General features: G+C 34.5%; 1 protein-coding gene across 2 annotated transcripts in view; it reads left to right on the top strand.

The window, feature by feature from the left end:
- Positions 1-20536, top strand: part of CHD7 (chromodomain helicase DNA binding protein 7) — a 153679-nt gene that overhangs the window by 74305 nt on the left and 58838 nt on the right. The window contains exons 5-7 of one of the 2 annotated variants that reach the window (XM_044666157.1): positions 595-660; positions 12955-13010; positions 17860-17974. The exons of the other annotated variant lie outside the window; for it this stretch is intronic. Of the exons in view, the coding sequence (XP_044522092.1) occupies positions 595-660; positions 12955-13010; positions 17860-17974 (237 nt within the window). The remainder of the gene's footprint in view (positions 1-594; positions 661-12954; positions 13011-17859; positions 17975-20536) is intronic. 2 annotated transcript variants of the gene reach the window in all.

Below are 20536 nucleotides of genomic sequence, written 5' to 3'. Positions count from 1 at the left end.
GTAGTAATGTATGAATGATTATTGTAAAGATTTTTTTTGTATAGTGCTCTTTTCTTAGTACTACTGTATTTTAGTTAACAAACTGGTAACCCATTGAAAAGTGTGTTAAATTCATTTCAGTGTTTTATTTGGTAATTTGGCCAATGTTAAGCTGTGACATAATGTTTTATGTGATCTCTATAGATAAAAAGTGCTTACAATAGTAGAATGATGACTATATTTACCCCATGAGTATAGATGAAGAAAAGTTCTATTTTTCATTGCTGTCATATGGAGGTTTATTCTGTATAGGCAGCTGGAGTTTTTGATTCCTTGCTAGCCTTCAAGACTGATGATAGTCCTCATAATTAAAATACACACCTATGAAATGGTGAACACAGATACCTCTCACCTTCTCTGCAGAGTTAATTTTCTTCATATATGTAGAGATTCTTGCTTAAGTAATAGCTATACTCATTATACTCTAGTGTCAACTATGTGCTGAATTTGAAAGGGTGAATTAGGAAGCAACATGAAGTAATCATCTGTATTGCAAATGACATCATATCTCTTTGTTAAAACCAACTCATTTGACTCATATACTTTATTTTACAGGAATCTGTAGATGCAGAGGGTCCTGTAGTAGAGAAAATCATGAGTAGTCGATCAGTCAAAAAGCAGGTAAAAAGAATTTATAATGATCAAAGACTGTATTCCTATGATAACTCTTGATGATGCTTATTTTCCCCCTTTTCACCCAAATCTCTTTTAGAATTGGAAAGAATCTTGGTTGCCAGCCTGTCAAATCCATTACTTTCTCCTTCTAAAAGAACTCCTCTTTCTGTTTATACTTTTCTCTTATTCTGATATCTTCTTGTGTTATGGAGGATGACCTCGGATTCTCAAAGGCTATTCCAGTGGAGCACAAGTTCTTTTAGGTCCTACCAAGCTGGAAAATCTCTTGAGTATGTATGCCTGTTATTCGAGACTAAGCTATCCAGGACCAGCCTAACCAAATTTGGAGAGGTTCATTACCAGTAAATTTGCCACCAAGGCATAAGTTATGTTGGCCATATCAATTTAAGAAGACTCTATACTGATGTTTAGATGGGTAACATTTTATGTTAGTAGAGGAAATGTCCACATTGATGAAATCAGAATCCTTTGTGTGATTTAATTCTATTCAGTCACTTTCCCTTATCCGCCAATCCCCAACTAGTAAAGTTGGGGTATGGTTAAATATGAGAGCACTATATCTTTGGGGAATAGGTATGTTTTATGTATGATATTTGTATTGCACATGTATGTTTTAATAGATTATGCTTTCACTCAAATGTTTTCTTGCTTTTCAATTTGGATACATCAGTGTATTTATCTAAATTGATATGAGGTGATTTAGAACATTTTGTGCAGTTTGAGATTTTGGTGGGCCAGGTGGGTGAGGTGGGAAATTCTGCATGTTATACTTTCAGTCAACAAGGTTTTTTTCTCCTCCCTCTTTTCCCCTTCCACCCTTTTTATGAGTCTTATACCAATGAAATTTTCATTACTGTCTCTACTGTTATTGCGGAGGTGGAATATATGACTATTCCTAATGTAATTTCAGATGACAGTATGATGACTCATTCTGAAGCATTTAGAGTTGCACAAAGTTCACATCCATATGACAGAGTGAGCTGAGTGCACTTATAAAACTAGCCCCTGATAATACTGTTGAAAAGGGGGTTTTATAACTTTAGTGCCAAGAACTTGATTTCAGATGACTTCTTCAAACAATAGAAAGCATTTTGAATAAATGCCCTACTCAGTTAGCATATATATTCATGTACATTTGAGAGTTCCCTCATATCTACCCAACATCTAAACTTTTATGTTTCTATTGAGATCCTTTCCATCTTCCCAGGCACCAAGGTTCATAACCTTGAAACCATGCTTAACTTTGCCGCCTTTCTCATCCTCCATCTCCAATCAGTTGCCAAGTTTTTCAAATCTACTAAAGGATCTTTTTTTGTTGCCTTTTGTGATATTTTTACATTTAGTATCTTAGATGTAATAGATAACTTACTGAATTGAATTGTATTCAGTTATTCTATCATGCAGAACATTTCTGTTCTTCTAGAAAGCACACACACATACATATCCATATTTTTCTGCAAGTGTGGATTTCACTTGATTTTTTATTTTGCTTTGGTATATATAAAGTATGACTCCTATCATATTACTAGAAAATATTAATACAACATATGAATTTCCTAATGATAGAGAGAAGGATTCAAGGAGACCTTTGTTTTTCACCTGGGCTGTGCTCTAGAATAAGAATTATCAACCTTTTTTTGTGTCATGGATCCTTTTGGCAGTCTGATGAAGAAGTCCCTTCCCACAAGAATGTTTTCAAATACATAAAATAAAACACATAGGAAGATAGTTATGTTGAAATATAGTTACCAGAATATTAAAAAACACTTTCTCAGGTCCTAGCTTAAGAGTTCCTGCTTTAGAGGGAATATGGAAGGCCATGAGTATCCTATTGTATAATTAAGATTTTTCCTCTTTTTTTCTTGTTTATTCTACTATCACTTGCTATTTGTTAAAGTTACACAATTTGAGGTATGAATTAAATGAATAATATTAAATGTAAAAGTATCACAAAAGGCAGTGACAGAAGATCCCTGAGTAAAGGGAAATATTATGTTAATTTTCTTAAAATATTTTTTAACATATGACTTTCTGAGTTTGATCTCCTTTCAATTGATTTAAGTGATGAATCTGGGTAAAAAAACATTTTTTTCAATGAGGAATTAGCATTACTTAACCTACAAAGACTAAATTTCTGTTACATTGAGTACTTTAAGGGCAGTTCACTTAAGAATTAGAGGGGTTAGGGAAAATATTGCATACTTGACATAGCTTTAAAGAATAATCTCTTTCAATGAATCAAATGACTTATTTGCCTAAATAGCATCTTGTTTTGGATAGAACAAATCAATTCTGATTTAGTTGATAGTCCTTCAATAGACATACTCAGCAGGTTTGGTGTTTCAGATTATAATTAGGCCACAATTATTCAGCAGCTAATTATTCATACTTTAAATTATGCAGGGTATTGTTTTCTTTCCTCCTATAATATGCCTAATTTTTGGTCATTTCATTGTTTATTAGCAACCCCAATAAAAGACAAGTGGGCTGTGGAGGTAATGGTGGTGGTAGAATTTAAGAATAGATGTATTCTTTATTTTCAAAAACCTTATAGTTTAATAGAGATAATAATAGCAACATCAATATGTATGTGTGTAGAGGAGGATGGAGACAGAATTGTGTTGGTAAGCTGGAGGATAAATGGGGTTGAAGAAATTTATCCAAAGGACTTCAGTTAGCAAGCATTTATTAAATTCCTACCTTGGGCTCACAAAGCTCCCAGGGATTGAAAATACTTGAAGTTACAAATAGAAAGAATGAAATGCTCCCTAGTTATAAGGATTTAAGATTTGAGTTGGGGAGATAACAAGTAAAAATATAAATATATGCTGCATAAATAGAATGCGAAGAAATTTGAATGTAAACAAAAGTTAAATATAAGGTAGTGTGAGAGAGAAGGAGCTAGCAGTTGGCATGATCAGGAAAGACTTCTAGCAGATGGTGTTTGAGCTACATCTTAAAGAGAGATAGCCCGTGAAGCAGAGGTAAGGAAGGAATGTATTTCAGGGTTCTCAACCTGTCCAATGTCCAATACAAAGGCACATAGTTCAGAAGGGATTACTTGTATGTGGAACAGAGAAGGCCAAGTTGGATGGATGGCTCTTTGAAGGAGGGAATAATGTCTATTGAAGCTAGAAAAGTAGTTTAGGGTCAGGTTGTGAAGAACTTTAAAAGTTGAACAAAGGAATTTATATTTTTTCTTAGAGGCAATGGGGAGAAATTGTAATTGATTGAGTAGGGAGTCTCATAGTCAAATCTACCCTTAAAAAATTTACTTTGACAGTGTAGGATGGGCTGAAGTAGTGAGAGACTTTTGGCATGGAGACCAGTTAGGGGACCTTTGCAGTAATCTAGGTGAGGGTTATAAGGACCTGAATTAAGATAGCAGCTATATGGATAGAGAGAGGGGGTTGTCATGGAAACTGAAAAAGCAATGAATTAGAGCTTGAAGGAAAGGACTTTGTAGGTCATCCTTTCATTTAAAGCTGAGGATCAGAGAGATTAAGTTAAGTGACTTGCCTAAGGTACATAGAAAATGACAAAACTAGGATTCTCCAAATTCAGTATTTTTTCTACTGTACCTTGTCTCCCCACAGTGGCACTGTAGACATGGTCCATAAAGTACAAATCAAATAGGGATTCAGGAAGGTATTGGACCAGCGATTTCATGGGTAACTTCTAGTCAAGGTAAATCCCTCCACTAATGCAGGTCAGCACTTCTCTTTCAACAGGCATAGAGAAATATCTTAAATACTGAGAGGTTAGGCCCAGGGTCATGCAAGGAGTAGATTCAAAAATGGGACTGGGCTACCTGACTTGATGGTGGGAAATGAGAGCATACATTTGAGGTGCTGAGAACTTGAATTAGGTGATCCATTCTACAATGTAAGCTGCTATAGGGCAAGAATAATGTCCTCTTTATTCTTTTGTCTTCCACTGCTCCTCACACAGTCCTTGACTTACAGGCAGTCATTACCTTATAGTATCTGTCACTGTGCTGAGACTGATAGTACTGTCTTAGTAAAATGATTTGTCATGAGGTTATATTGGGAGAAGACATTAGAAATTACTACTAGGTTACAAATTCTCTTACTGAAAGACAATTCTTCCAGCTTGCTTATCCTGGAATATTTTGCTTCCCTGGCTTTCTGTTTCCTTACTTGCAAATCTTTTTCCCTGTGGAATGTCCAACATTTGATATCTCTTCTGCTCCTGGACTCCTGGACATCCTTGGAGAAATCTGTTAAAACAAAATTAAGTTTTGACTTCTACTCTATAACCTCAGATAAGCTCTTGCTGCTCTACTTACTCCATTCATGTTGATTCCTTATTTCATTCTCCATTGTAATTATGCCAAACTTTCTTTACTCTTTCCTCCTTAAGGTTATTTGGCTGCAGGATCCCTTAGCCACCCTCCTTCATTCTTTAGATCTTCAAATCATGAAATACTTTTCTTTTCCTTTATCACAAAAGATAGCTCTACTTCTTATAAAAGTTAATCTCTCAGTCTGTGCCTTTGATCCTATTTACTCATGCCTCCATAAGGACCTAGCTCTAGTAATTATTGCTTCTTTATCATGCATCTTCAGTCTCTTACCACTTTGCCTTACAAAATTGTTTAGGTCTCCCAAATCCTCAAAAAAGTTCCTATTATTGAACTGGTTAGTCTAGCCAACTACCTTTCCTTTAGTGTTAAAAATCTTACAGTCTACAAACCCAATTGCCTTCTCTTGTAAGCTACAAATTCTCATCTGATGTGCCTCTGCCATTTCAATGAATCTGTTTTCCTAGAAGTTATCAATGATTTATTTCCTTTCAATTCCAGTGTTCTTTTCTTCATTTTTCTTTTTCATTCCCCATCCTTTAGGATCTGGTTGGAGGGCAATGAGAAGATGTTGAAAATTACTACTGTTAATTTTTTTTATTTTTGTGAATTTTCATTCATATGTTGTTTTTTATGTCACCAAAATTTTTCCCGTTTTTCATTGCCCTTCCCCCTTCCAGAGTACCATCTCATAAAACAAACTATTAAAAAAATTTTTTTAATTAGCAAACTTCATCAATACATCGAAAAATATCTGAAAACATATTTCTGAAAAAATAACATATTTTCTGAAAACATATGCCATTTGCTACTTACAAACTTCTTACCTATGCAAAGAAGTGATATGAAGGAATCTTGCATTTCTTCTTTATGATCATGCTTGTTCTTTGTAATTTTGCAATACTGACTTTATTTTTTGAGATAGTATTTTTCCATTTATATTGTTGTCATTGTGTATATTGTTTTATTGACTGCTTAATTTCACTTTGCTTCATATCATGTAAATTTTCCTCTTACTCTTATTTTTGCGTATCTGCCATTTCTAATAGCACTGTAATATTCTGTTACACTCATCTATCTCACTTTTCTTAGCCTTCTCCAGTAGTTGGGCATATACTTTGTTTCTAATTCTTTGCTCACACACACACACACACACACACACACACACACGTATTGCTATAGATATTTTGGTGTATCTGGGATCTTTCTTCTTATCAGTCATCTCTTAGGAGTTATAAACCCAGAAGCAGAATGTTTAGGTCAAAGTATATGGATATTTTAGTCACTTTATATAATTCCAAATTGCTTTCCAAAATGGTTATATTGATTCATAGCATTTAGAGTAATTTTAGCTCTGTTGACCACTCCTTCCTGTTGACTACAACTGTGACTTTAGAGACAACATTTTTATAGAACCATAGATTTATAACAAGAAATGACCTAAGAGACAATCAAATCCAACCACTTTAATTTATAGATGAAGGAACTAAGGCCCAGGATGATTATGAAACTTGACCGTGGCCACGCAACTAATAAGTGTCTGAGGCAATATTGGAATTCAAGTCTTATTGATTCCAAAATCTAGCATTCCATTCACTTTACTTTTAGTTGCCAGTACTCTGTCATTTCTTCTTCTAGCTCTTTAACTATTTCTGGTTCCTGTGCTCATATTTTGCCTTCTATTTTACCTTTTAATATGTGGATACTGATCAAAAATCTTTCTTCCTTCTCTCTACATTGGTTAACTTAATTCATTCCTTTGGTTTCAACTAACTATGCACTCCTGATTCTTCTTCTGGACATCAAATCCACATCTCCAGCTGCTCAAAGAGCATTCATGCTCATTGACACCTCAAATTCAATATATTTCCCTCAAAACTGATTTTGGTATTTCTCTCCCTATTCATTGAGTCTCCTGTGATTGTGACTTTGGTTTTATCTTTGACTTTTCCTACCCCTCACATAATTAATGATCAGATCCTATTAGTTACACCTCTGAAACAGTTCTTCTATCTTTTCCTTCCCTTCTATTTCTACTGCCATCACCCTAATAAAGAGCTTCATTTCCACTCACTTCAACTATTACACTAGCCTCCTAATAATTCTTCCTGTCCCCATTGTCCACTCCAATTTGTCCCTCTTAACACTTCCAGAATAGCTTTTTGGGGCATAAATTTAGTCATGTAATTTGAAACTGAAATTTTTGTAGCTCCCTAGTACCAACTAAGTAATACTCAAATTCTGATGCCTGGCATTTGAAGCGCTCCATAACCAGGCATCAGCATGAATTGCCAGCATGAACTCATATCATTCCCTCAATGTACTTTATACCCCAGCCAAACTGATATCTTGCCTATCCCAGGAACAATGAACTGTGATCTCCTCTCTCAGTGCCTTTGATTACACTATGCTAGAAATTACCTTTTTTCTTCTCTTCATCTGTTGAGGCCAAATCAATTAGCAAGCATTTGTCAGATGCCTACTATATGCTAGGCACTGGGCTAGGTGTTACGGATAAAAAGAATAATGAATGAAACAACCATCTCTCAAGGAGGTTACATTCTAATGGGGGAGAAAACAAGAGAGGAGAGGGGAGAGGAAGTGAAGGGGAGTTGAGGGGAGGGGAGGAGATGTAAGGATTACACATAGTGAGAATAAATACAAATAAGTACAAGGGAGCTAAATAAATGTCAGTTAGACAGGGAGAGTACTGTCAGTTGAGGAATCAGAAAGGATTTAATTTAGAAAGTGATGCTTGATCTGTGTCCTGGAGGGATCATCCTTATGAGGTAGATATGATTGAGAGACTACATTCCAGACTTGGCGTGGGGAAGCCAATGCAAAGGCACGGAGAGAAGGGAATTAAATGGCATATGTGGAAGAGAGAAATCTGGTTTGGTTGGAACATCTATGCTTTAAAGCTAAACTAGAATTCAGTCTTCATGAATTTTTTCTAGATTTTGTGAAAAAAAGTAGTTAATTAAAAAAAAAATCCTTTCCCTCAGATCTCTCATTCTTCTTATGCACAACTCTATAATGCACTCATAATATGATATTGTACAATGTAGTAGGCTGTCATGCCTTCCTACTAGATTATGATAGGGGCAGGAATTGTCTCTTATTAAAACATTGCCTATTCTCAGTGCCCAGCATAGTACTCTACACAGTAGACACTTGAGCTCTATTGAATGAATGAAGAGCTTTTGTTAGCAGTTTTAGTTAGGTTTGTTGGAAGACAGGATTGCAGCTTTATGTTTTAAAAAAAAACCAAAACAACACATTTGAAACCAGTGTTTTAGTTATTGGTACTATTGTCTTTTACTGTGGATAATTGGCTTTTAAGAAGTCAGCTAAGAACCTTTAAGAAGTTTCATTTTCTGTGGGTAACATTACTTTGACTATTGTTGGCAAAGCTACATCTGTGTTAAGAAGAATAATCTTATATCTTTATTAATATGTTGGTGGAAGATCGTAGAGGTCAAGGATCACATTTTATCTTTTTTTTTCATACAGTACTTAGCCATAACTTCTCAACCCATGGGCAAATGTTAAATATAAAGAATAACACAACCTGTTAATTAGGGTTGACTCAGGTGGAAATGATGCTTCTGAGGCCAGATCAGTTCTTCTCATAAGCTTTAGCACAAGGAATATGCTTGTTTCTTGTGACTAAAGTGCACTTTTTTACATGAGTGTAAAAGGCTTTTGGTGAATAATTGTCAATTTTTCCAAATCTGGGTCATCATGAATTTTGCTAAGCCCACTTGTTTGGGATTAAGGGGTAAATATAATGATTTACATTCACTTTATGTCATAGTAGAATCGTCTTCCTTTTCAGCATTGACTATATATTTTCTATAAATATTCTTAATTTGTAAGCTTAATAGATATCTTTTTTATATAGTCTTATCCTTTTGATGTTTTAAAGATACTTTTAACTGAATCCAGTAACAATTTTGTTATTTAAATAATCTGTCACAAAGACAATTCACTTTTTCATCAACATCAATATGTGTTCATTTTCCTCACATAGTTCAAAATGTTTCATTATCTTTTGTAGTGAATTTTTCAAAGAGTTAAAGCTTTTAGTGCATCTTTAATCATATATTTGTGTGGTTTACCAAATAAGTTCAGTAAGCATTTATTAAGCACCTACTCTTACTCTGGGTCTACAAAGTAAAAATTAAAACAATCTGCACTCAAGTAGGTGGCTTGGGTTGCACTAGATAAAAACAACATATGTGCAGATAAATGAATGAAAAATATATAAAGGTAGTTTCCAGTGGGGGGAAGAGTGGGAAAAGGATCAGGAAAGGCTTTCAGTTGAGCCTGGAATGTATTTAGTGGTTCTAAGAAGTAGAGGTGAAGAGGGAAAGCATTGTAGGCATGAAGGTACATTGCAGAGATGTAAAAATACGGGATGAAGTATACCATGTGAGGAATAGAAAATAGTCCAGTTTGGGTGGAATATAGAATGCATGAGGGAGAATAATATAAAGTCAGACTGGGAAGACAGTTTTTGTTTGTTTTGTTATTGCAAAACTAGTTTTATTGTTTCACAATATATGAATTTTATTGTCCCCTTTATGACTCTAACTTGGTAATAAATTAAGTCCTTAAGAAATGCCAATGGACTTTTAGCTCTGTTTCAGGAATTTAGTATCAAAAGAAATTGATTTACTTCTCTGGATAGCTCCAACAGCCTTAACAATTTGCCTTACTATGTTTGGAATTTTTCAGTTTGGGTGTGAAACATGGGACTCTCACTAATAAACTGAGCATCATCTCCATTTTTATGATTACTAATTAATGTAAATAAACTTTTTATCAGAAACAATATGTTTAAGAACACTTAAAAATTTCTGTCGTAGGGACTATTTCAAACATACACAGTAACTATTCAATGTCATAATTTTGTATAGATCTTTTAGAATTTTAGTTGCTTCCACAGGAGATGTCCTGCACTATTTCTACATGTTAATTGGATATGCTCTTAACCTTTGAGCTCTTGGTATCTATGGTAGAGAGAGCCCTGGACTTGGGATGAAGTGACATTGGCTTCTATCTCAGTTCTGCCAGTTCTCATTGTGTGACTCTGGATAATTTATGTCATCCTTCTGAGCTTGTTTTCTCATCTATAAAATGAGTATAACATTTGCCATTCCCTCTCTCTCAGTTTAACTAACATTTCCAGAGCATCTCCAATGTGCAAGATACTACATTAGCTGCAAAGGCAAAAGCAGTCCCTGTCCTAACACATCTTACATGGTGTTAAACTATAGGTTATTTATGAAGATCAAATGAGATCAGTTGTCCTGGCCTTTGAGATAATTATGTGTCAGCTGCATATGCTGCTTAAAATAGAGCTAAAGTCTATCTTTGTTAGATGTACCCATATGTTTTAAGCACTTTAGGACTCTGGTGATTCACATAGATCACTGAGCAGCAAGATCTAAAATATAGTAGCCAATGTGGGCAGGAAAATATCTATAGATGACAGAGTTAGGAAGTGATGATCATGTGGTTCATAGAATAATAAACCTAAGGATTTTGTGGGTAAGTTTCTTTGAGCTCCAGTATATGCCTATTCAATACTTAAGGGAAAGTAAGAACACCCAAGAGATTGTAGAGTACCTGGCAGACAAGTAGTTGCTGATAGATGCTAATTGATTAAAGGAGACAGTTTGGAGAGAACATAAAAGAAATATAAAGGAAAGGTATCTAACTTCAACTTTCTTGTTTAAGTTTTGTGATGTATTTTGTGAGACTAAAAAGGTAGGAAGCTGGCACAGTGGATAGAGTGTTGGGTCTGGTGTCAGGAAGACCTGAGTACCAGTCAATCCTCAGACACTTCCTAACTTTGTGACCTTGAGCAAGTCATCCTCAGTTTGCCTCAGTTAACTCAAATGTAAAATGGGAATAAAAAACACCTATCACACAGGCTTGTTTTGAGGGTTAAATGAGATAATATTTGTAAAGCACTTAGCATAGTGCATGGTAGGTGTTTAATAAATACTTTTCCCTTCTTTCTTTCCTTCCTTTCTTCCAATAAGATGGAGTCCCCAAATTCCAACTAATACTTCTAGTTTCAAATCAAAACTGCATAAATGAATAAATGTTACAAACACAGGGAACAACAGAAGAATGGAGAGATGAAAAGTAAAATGAGTTTTGGAGAAATTATTATTCAAGTGGATATGACTTTACTTTGATTTTTAAAAATCTAAGTTCCTTCTGCTGGGTCACTGAATATACAGGGAACAGATTTCTTTTTGTTTGTTTGAGCAAAGACTAACAGTCTGGAACAAAGATGACCTGCTTCCTTTTACATCTATTGTAGAATACAATGTTCATCATGGATGTGTGGGACACAGTATCACTGTACCATTTGGCTGACCATTCTAATGGTTATTCACCCTCCCATGCAGTCAGTAATCATTGTTGGCCATACTGGGTACCCTCACTTCATTTCCTTCTTGGTCATATATCATATATCTACGGTGAACAATTCCAAATTTTAGTAGTTTTGGAATTTTGAAATTTTAATACTTTTCAACAAATCTTAAAAATTTGTAGAGGCAGGCCATATGTCTGCCATCGATAGGATATTTTGATCACCGTTACTGACAATAAGAAGTTCACAGAGTTTTAGGAGACATCAGTTTTTCTTTCTTTTTAAACTATTACTTTCTTAGTAACAACTCTAAAACGGAAGAGTAAGGACTAGGCAAACAGGGTTAAATGATTTGCTCAGAAGCATACAACTGAGAAGTGTCTGAGGCTAGATTTGAACCTGGTTCTTCCTGATTCCAGGCCTAGTGGTCTATCCATTGAGCCACCTATCTACCCTGAAAGATCAGTTTTTCTGAAGAGATTCTGTAACTTATTTTCTAATTGGTAGGAGCTTTCAGAGTTCTTTGTGATCACCACTCTATTTGTACTTAGATTTTATTTTCTTCACAAGTTACTGTAAAGTTTCCCAAAAGCCACATGTTCCCCTTAAGGCATGGCTTGGCCACCTTTGTAATAGCCTATAAAAGCAGTTTCTAAACATCTGTAAAACCGTTTGTCTTTTTATCCTATCTCTTCAACCCTTCTGAAAGAAAATGAGCGCATCTCAGTGTCTTTAACACTGAAACCAAGTTACAGGGGTAGGGGAGAAGTTCAAAGACTGAAAACCTAAAATAATATAAAGTATTGTTGCCTTCAACAATAACATTAGGGTATGAGAGATGTTACAGACCATCTTCAGTTTGAATACCCTAGTTTTTAATGGCATATAAGACAATGTCAGCTTTATTTGAATGCAGTATTTTGGGTGTTAATTTAATTTGGCTGCTATGTATGTGCGACATCTTGCTGGAGAGAATTTAATTGTACCATTGAGTAAAACTAAAGCTATAAATTGTGATACACTAAAATTATAGCGCAAGAACAGGCTTTAGTTTTATATGGTTTCTTGTTTAGAGTTATTAACTATATGAAGGACTAAAACAGCTTTAAACTTATTTTAAAACATTACAAAACCCACAATGTAAAGTTGCCATGAGCCAGCCAAAAATAATACATATGGCATTCAGGAGTATAGTTGCTAATTGGCTGCTGCCTGAGAAAATGGTACACTTGGCGTCTACTTAACGCTGTGGGTTTGGCAGAAAGCCAGATTTGGGGTCAGGTTGTTGTGAATGAAGCTGCATGTGGTTAGGGAGGAGTTAAAATGATTCATGTCTTAGAAGTTAGAGTAAGCAGAGGGGTAAGCTCTTGTAGGACACGCTTTACACATACAGGCATGCCATCCTACCAGCCCTCCACTGAGCTACAGCATACTTTTATCCCAGAAAAAAACCTTAATGCCCTTGGTGCACACATTCTTTACTTTTGGTGGGAAGGAATAATTAAACTGCTGTCCTAGTAGATGATTTTAAGTATATTGCTGAAAATTTCTTTTGTTACAGAAGGAGTCTGGAGAGGAGGTGGAAGTAGAGGAATTCTATGTGAAATACAAAAACTTGTAAGTAAATTGTGATTCTGGGTGGGGAGATAGGCTTTTTTGGAAAGCAAAATTGAAAGTATCAATAATCTTATCAATTAGTTTTTACTGTTGATCACAAAGTATTTTTATTTGACTAAATTTTTTGGTGACTTAAACTTCTGTGTGAAGCCAAACAAATAAGACTTAAAAAAATCTCTTATGGATTGTTTTCTCTGAAAACGTTGTAATTGGTGTGCAGTGAATGTTTGCTAATTTCCTTGCCTAATAAATAAGAAGAATGCATAGGAAAAAAGTCAGCTTTAGTAAAAAATGAATGAAAGAAACTCTGTATTACAATTCCTTACCAGCTTCATTCATAAACATATTGTAATACAGGCTTTCTAAAATGAACTTCAATATTAATAAAGGATATAAAAAAGGAATTACATCATTCAAGATATTAAATGCAGCAGGTCAAATTTTATATTTACTAATTTGGGCAAAAATCTAGAGGCAATGGGTAGGAAACAAAGATGATACTGATCTCATCTGATTTTAAAATACTGTCATTTTTGCTCTATTAGAGAAAAGGCAGAATGCTGATTTGAGGCAGTAGCTGAAAGAACTGGTTACTCTCTGTACTTAGCTAAGTTCTATAAAGAGATCGCTTTGGTCAAGATTAATTTATCTGGATATTGATAGCTACAAATAACTTCAGTAGAATTTTTGACAATTTAGACATAATATTACAGTTGGTTTGGGAAAACATCAGAAAACTTAACAAGACCTGATAATGTTAGTGAAAAGGAGAGTGTAAATATCTTAATAAATGTATTCAATTACAACTAACAATAACTACATGAATGTTTTAAGCTCTGAAATTTTTCCATGGTGTTTTAATCTGTTACTATCAAATTGGATGGTAGAGTTAGGATCTAAAAAAAAATCTCAGCAGGCTAAAATTATAACTCAGCCTGAATAAAATGAAATTCCATAAATTTAAAGACATTCACTTACTTTTTACAAAATCAACTTTACCAATAAGAGACTGAAGAGCTGAGACTATACAATAGTTCTTATGAAGGAGATGGATATTTCCATATACTAAAAGCTTAGTGTGAATCAGCAATGTGATATGACAACTCAAAAAAGCTAATGCAGTTTTTAAAGTCATCACAGAACAAGAGAAGTGAACATCTTACTGTATTCTACCTTGTCAGATCACATCTAGAATATTGTATTCATTTTTGGGCTACATTTAATAATTGATATTAAGGTAAAGGAAGGAGCTAACAGCTTGATAATGATAATGAAGATCATGCCATAAAAAATATAGGGAATGGGAGATATTTATAACATGGAAAAAGAAGCTTTAGAAGGGGACATGGTAGCTGCCTTCAAGTATGTGAAGGGCTGTCCTAGGGAGAAAGAATTAGAGTTGTTTTCCCTTGTCCTAGATAACAGAACTAGAAGCAATGTGTAGAAGTTGCAGAGAGGTAGTTTTGGGATCAATGTAAGGGAAAATAAAAAATCTGCCTAGCAAGTAACAGATGTTCAGAACTAGAAAGGGCATGACGTAAGAGAAAATAAGTATCTTTTGCATTCACTTATCACTTGTGATATTGTAAAAGGAATTCCTGTTCAAGAACAGGTTGCACTAAAGATATCTCTGAAATCTTTTTCAACTGTGAGACTGTTTTATTAGCATTCATGGTTTCTCAGATGATTTTATATCAGCAAGGAAGACATCGATGTTAAGTTGATAGAGTTAAGAAACTAGTCCTAGTTTTGTCACTATCTGTTTAGGCAAACCACTTAACTTTGCTGAGTCTCAATGTCCTCCTCTTTAAAATAATAAGATAGATAAGATGATCTCTTAAGATTTTTCAGTTCTAAAGTTCCTTGATTTTAACAGAACAAATGGGAATGTTGCACATAGATTTCATCTTTTTCAGTATATTCTACACAATCTTTAAAGAACATTCATCAAGAAGCATGGAAACTGATAATCAAATCAGATTCTTACTCTTCAGAAGCATTTTTAGTTAAGCCCATCTTAATGTTCAGGAAAAACTATTTTAATTTAGTTAAAAATTCATTAGGAGTTGTTGACTGTATTAGGAGAGTAAACATAAACATTGCGATTGCTTTGTAAAATTATCTCAGTGCTATGGATTAATGATTAGAAGATTTGGGCCGTATATTCAAGGAAATCTCACAAGGACAATATTCATCGACAATACAAAGGATAAAAACTCAATAGTATGTTTTTAAACAGGCATTGCTAGACAAGGAGTTTGAACATCATATCGAGGAATCCAGGAAGACTTACATGGCCATGATGATCCAAGTACATCTGAAGATTTATTTAGTCCTCTTCTGTCCAGCTTCCAAGGGTTAAAGGGATAAATGCATTAGGAATCAGCACTATCTAGTGAAATGTGTAGGTTGCACTACTTAATGCAATCTATACATTGTAGAGACTTGATAAATATTTCATAAATAATATTAGTAATTAATATATGTACAAGGTTCATCAGCAAAATCTTGTACAACCAAATAAAAACACCAAGAAGTTCTATAGTGGGTCTTAAGAGTATAATCAGTTATTGATATTGAAGACAAGTTGTAAGTAGAAGTAATACTTGAATGTAGCAAACCAAAACATAGGGTCTAGATATTGATTCCTGGGAAAAAGCACTGAAGGATGGGTTGACTATACTGACATGGAATGGCTCAATTTGAATAAAATATTTTTCCCACTTAATGAAGAAAACAAAAGATAGAGCTTTAAATAGTTCTGATAGTCCATGTATAGACTCTGGATGGAATGACTGCAAATCATTCCTTCAGCTTTTTCCCTCATTAATCATCAGATAACCAAAATAAGTTTCATATAGTTATATAAGTATAAAAGCTTTCAAAATAATTGCACTGTAGTATATTTTTTCAGTTTAAAGGGAAAGGACAAAATGGTAAAGAAATGGTAAAGAAAATGGCAAATGGTAAAGAAAACTCTATTACTAGACAGAAGTCAGGTTCCGCCCCCCCCCCCTTTTGATGAAATTTCCATATGATGTGGATATATAATCTTTAGGCCATACAAACCATAGGTACTATTCCAGATATTTTGTTAATCTCATTTTCTTTATGTCTAATCCTAATCTTGAATTCACACATGCCCCTTCCCCTTTCTTTAATTATCTATTAAGATGAAACAGCACAGCTTTAATCATCAACTCTAATTCAACTTTTCTGTTCTTTCTTTCCTAAAGTGGATTATTATCAGGACTTAAAACATAAAGTCACTAACTGACTGGGAACTTCATCCTTCGTTTAGAGGTAGTGAACTCTAAGGCCAGACACATTTTCATAAGTGTCTATTTCTATTTTATTGCAGCATTTTAGTCACTGCCTCCAACCCAAAATCAAATGCTGTTTGCAAATATGCTTGTTTCCAGTTCTGAAGGGTAGCTGTACTATTACTGATTTTTAAGTATAATAGCTTTACCTCTATTGACAAAGAGTATATGTCCCAGTGACATGTCAGCCCAGAAGTAGAAATGCCTTAGGAGGCTTGAGGATGTGTCCTAAGATCTCAGATAAGGAGGTGTAGGCTTTTTAAAAAGTCCTTAAGTTGTACCTGAAATAGCATCATATGTATCAGAAAAAGTAAAATGTGAACAGAGAAGGGAGAGCAGGTTATGAGTTAAAGTTAGGGAAGGGGAAAAAGAAGACTTACTCATGTGCAGAAGTAGAGTTAGAGTTGAGGCTGAAGGAGGGAGACCCCTGCTTTAATGAGGGCTTCTTGAAGTCCTAGGAAAAAACAAGTGGAGAATGCAACACAGGTCATCTTCTTTCACTCACCCTTACCTCCAAATTCCACTCTGGAAGTATGTTCTCTCAAGTTTCCAGGGGCTATTTTGCCTTTCTTTGTAGGAAAAAAGGGGGTTTTCGAAGATCATTCACTATAATCTTGTCTCTTCCTCCAAAACAGAGGGAGGTGAAAACATTGTCATAAAATGAGCAAAGTTTACCTTTCAAATCAGCAGCATGATATCAAAGCCTCTTTTGACCTCCCCACCTGCTCATTATACTCCTTTAAGGAGAAGAAAAGCCTTTCATTCCATAATTCAAAATAAAAGCAAATCAAATGCCTGGATGAGGTAACACTTTAGGGTAAACGTGTTTCAGTTCAAGTATAATTAGTCATGTAAAAAACTAGAATGTCTGATTGGTTATCAGATCATTCTCCATTTTCTTAGGGGGGGAGAAGGGATGGGATGAAGAGAAGAGAGAGGTGGTTTGGGGCAGAAGACAAAATTTCAGATTTTCCACCTTTGCCTAGGGTAAGCCCTATTTGCCTTCAACAGAGTTGGATCAAATAGAAAGTCGTTCACTGAGTCATTTTTCTTTAGCAGAGATAAGCCCAGACAATTCTGCTATATAGTGTTTATGATTTTTTTTTTAAAAGCTGAACTGAGTTTCCATAAAGAAGTGTCTTTCTCAGGGAAGTATCGTTATACATGTACCTTTCCGTTCCCAAGGCAGTATTTGGAAGATAACTTCAGAAGAATTTGGTCCTGGTAAAAATGGGCCTTGATTCCGCTTCACCCTTCCATGTGTCAGGGAAGAGGAAATTAGTCCTAATCATCAAACTTTAGCCATTAGTGACTACCTTTCTTCTTAGTTTTTCCTTGTATTTGTTATTATTTCTTGAACATTAACCAATACCATTCAGGAAATGGGGGGGGGGGGGGGGAGGAGCACAGTGCTATATGTTTAATTTAAGAGGTAAAGGAGAGGGGTGAGTTGGAAAATAAGGAGTTATTTTGTTTTTTTTGTTATATCTGTTTGTTTTTCAAGGATTATTATTTTATTCTTTTAGCTCTTACCTTCACTGTCAGTGGGCATCCTTAGAAGACCTGGACAAAGACAAGAGAATTCAACAAAAGATTAAACGATTTAAGGCAAAGCAGGGCCAGAACAAATTCCTTTCAGAGGTAGGAAACACCCAGTTAAATTTTTTAAAAGCTTTTTTACTGTACTAACATGTGCTAAATTTCAAATTTAAGTTCAATTAAATTATCAAGAGAAGCTCGTTTGCCTCATTTATTGCTGTTTCTTGCCTGCTAATTGGTTATTGCTTAAAAGTTTATAAACAGAAAAAAATTAACTTTTCCCTATTGCTTGTTCTAAAAGATCCTGGTCTTTTCTTCTAATCTAGAAAATTAATGTGATATTCTGATTAAAGTCTCATGACAAGGTGAAAAGGCTAGTATACAAAAACTCCATCAAAAAAGCAAGTAACAAAATCTACACAGAGAAAAATGTGAATTTTAGAGTTTTACATTCCAAAGTGATGATTTGGAACATATTGACTAGGTTTTACCCATTTTGTATTTTAAATAGCCCTATATTTGCAAAAAGGTAATGACATTTTTAGAAATATGACCTGTCATATAGACATTATATTCCTCTTCAATCTGTTATTTGTGACATGAGAGAGACCATAGGCTAGAAAAGGGAGTCTGCAATCAAAAGCAATACTGGGTCCCCCTCCACAGTAGCCAATTATGCTAGAAAAATGCCTGGCATTTTTCTCTGATTTGGCTTAGTGCCCACTTGGGATTCAAGGCTTTTGATCACCAATTTAATTTCACTTAGAACCACAAATAACATAAGAGAAAAGATCCTACCAAATGAAAAATTAGACTTGCTGATTTATCCAGATCCTCTTTACATAGCAAGTTAGAAAAAAAGATCTACAAGGTTGTGAAATTATATGTGAAATCATTCCTTTAACAAATACTTTTATTTTGAGGAATAGAAATAATCATTTCAATTCAATAAGCATTTTCAATATTTTATATTGAATTTTTTTAATAAAGATCAGCAGCCCATGGGCCTTTTTAAGTAACCAGTAGAGCTCAGGTCTTTTTAAAAAATTCCTCTTCAAAGTTCATTTACTTTAGTCTTTTACTGAGAAATATGTCAATAGATTAGTCTTTAGTTTATTGGTAGAGAATTATTTACCTTTTCTCAGCCATCTTTTGGGGTTCATGGGATTACTTTACTTACCTCCTGAAGAGTCCTTAAGTTGATTCAAACTCAACAAGGGATATTTTCTAGAGGAATCCCATAAAGTTTTATGTTTGCTGCTATTTTTTCATGAGGTCAAAACAGTATAATATAATTACAGCAATGGGAGAGTAGAAAATTCAGACCTCATTTTAGGGCCTAGAACAGAGGTTGAAAAATATAGAAGGTAAAGAGTGCCAAGCAACAAAAAGTTCCAACTTTGTCAGAGATGACAAAGATAGGAAATGGTGGTAGTGGTGAGTGTACAGTTCCACATCTGGTTCTGTCTCTCAGTGCTTGCAAGCTGTATTTCGCTCTGCTGTCTTTATAGTCTTAAAGTAAGGAAAATAATCAGAATCCTAGGGTATTTTTACTATTATTTGGCTAAATGGCTTTAAGAAAGTAACAACTTTGCTGACCCTCATTTTCCTGGTTTATAAAATCGAGTCAAATTTGATCATCCATTGGGTCCCTTCATTGTCTAATTTCTAATTTCTAAGATTGTGGTAACTTTCAGTTCGGTCCAGGCACATCATAGAATAAGTGTTTCTCAAAATATGCATCAGGAGCAGGGGAATCATCTCCTTCTAGCATTTGGAAACTTTTAACTGTCCTGATTTAAAATGATATTTGATAGTCACAGTAAGTCATACCTCTTAAGAAAAAAGAAGTCTTCTCAAGAATATTTGTCGGGGGCAGCTGGGTAGCTCAGTGGATTGAGAGTCAGGCCTAGAGACGGGAGGTCCTAGGTTCAAATCCGGCCTCAGACACTTCCCAGCTGTGTGACCCTGGGCAAGTCACTTGACCCCCATTGCCTACCCTTACCAATCTTCCACCTATGAGACAATACACAGAAGTTAAGGGTTTAAAAAAAATGTAAAAAAATAAAAAGAATATTTGTCAAAATTTCTAGAAGAACCTAAGTACTATCCTTAAAGAAATTAGCACCCCCTTATCCTACATAGTTTTAACTAGAATTTATTTTCATTTTTAACCATGTTTACAGCAGTCGATTCCCTTTGTTTATATGAAATTCTAAACATTGATGAAATGATTAAGTTAATGAGTTTGCATTATAAAATTCCAAAAACCATACATAACAGAGGCTCTGAAATTTTTTTTTGTATCACGAAGCCCTTTGGATACCTGGTGAAATTTATGTACCCCTTCTTAAAATATTTAAAAAAAATATAGGGTCACAAAAATGTAATATGTATTTATATTGAGACACTTGTCAAAATAATTTTTAAAACAAATTTGCACACCCAAGGTTAAGAACCTCTGCTTTTTAAAAAAATTAAATATTTTTACAGCAGGATATTATAGTTTTATCCACTTGATGAAGCCAGGTCTAAGAAAGTATTTCAATATAGTATGTGTGTAATTTTTAGATTCATGAAGAGGTTATTATGTAGAGAATACCTTTCTAAGCCTGCTCTATAAATATTTTTGTTGCAGTGATGAGTATAAACATTGAATTTATA

Source organism: Gracilinanus agilis, chromosome 1 (genome assembly GCF_016433145.1).
Source record: "Gracilinanus agilis isolate LMUSP501 chromosome 1, AgileGrace, whole genome shotgun sequence".
In the NCBI taxonomy this organism is placed as follows: Eukaryota; Metazoa; Chordata; class Mammalia; order Didelphimorphia; family Didelphidae; genus Gracilinanus; species Gracilinanus agilis.
The sequence above is the reverse complement of the archived record's forward strand: the minus strand, read 5'-3'. Positions and strand labels throughout refer to the sequence as shown.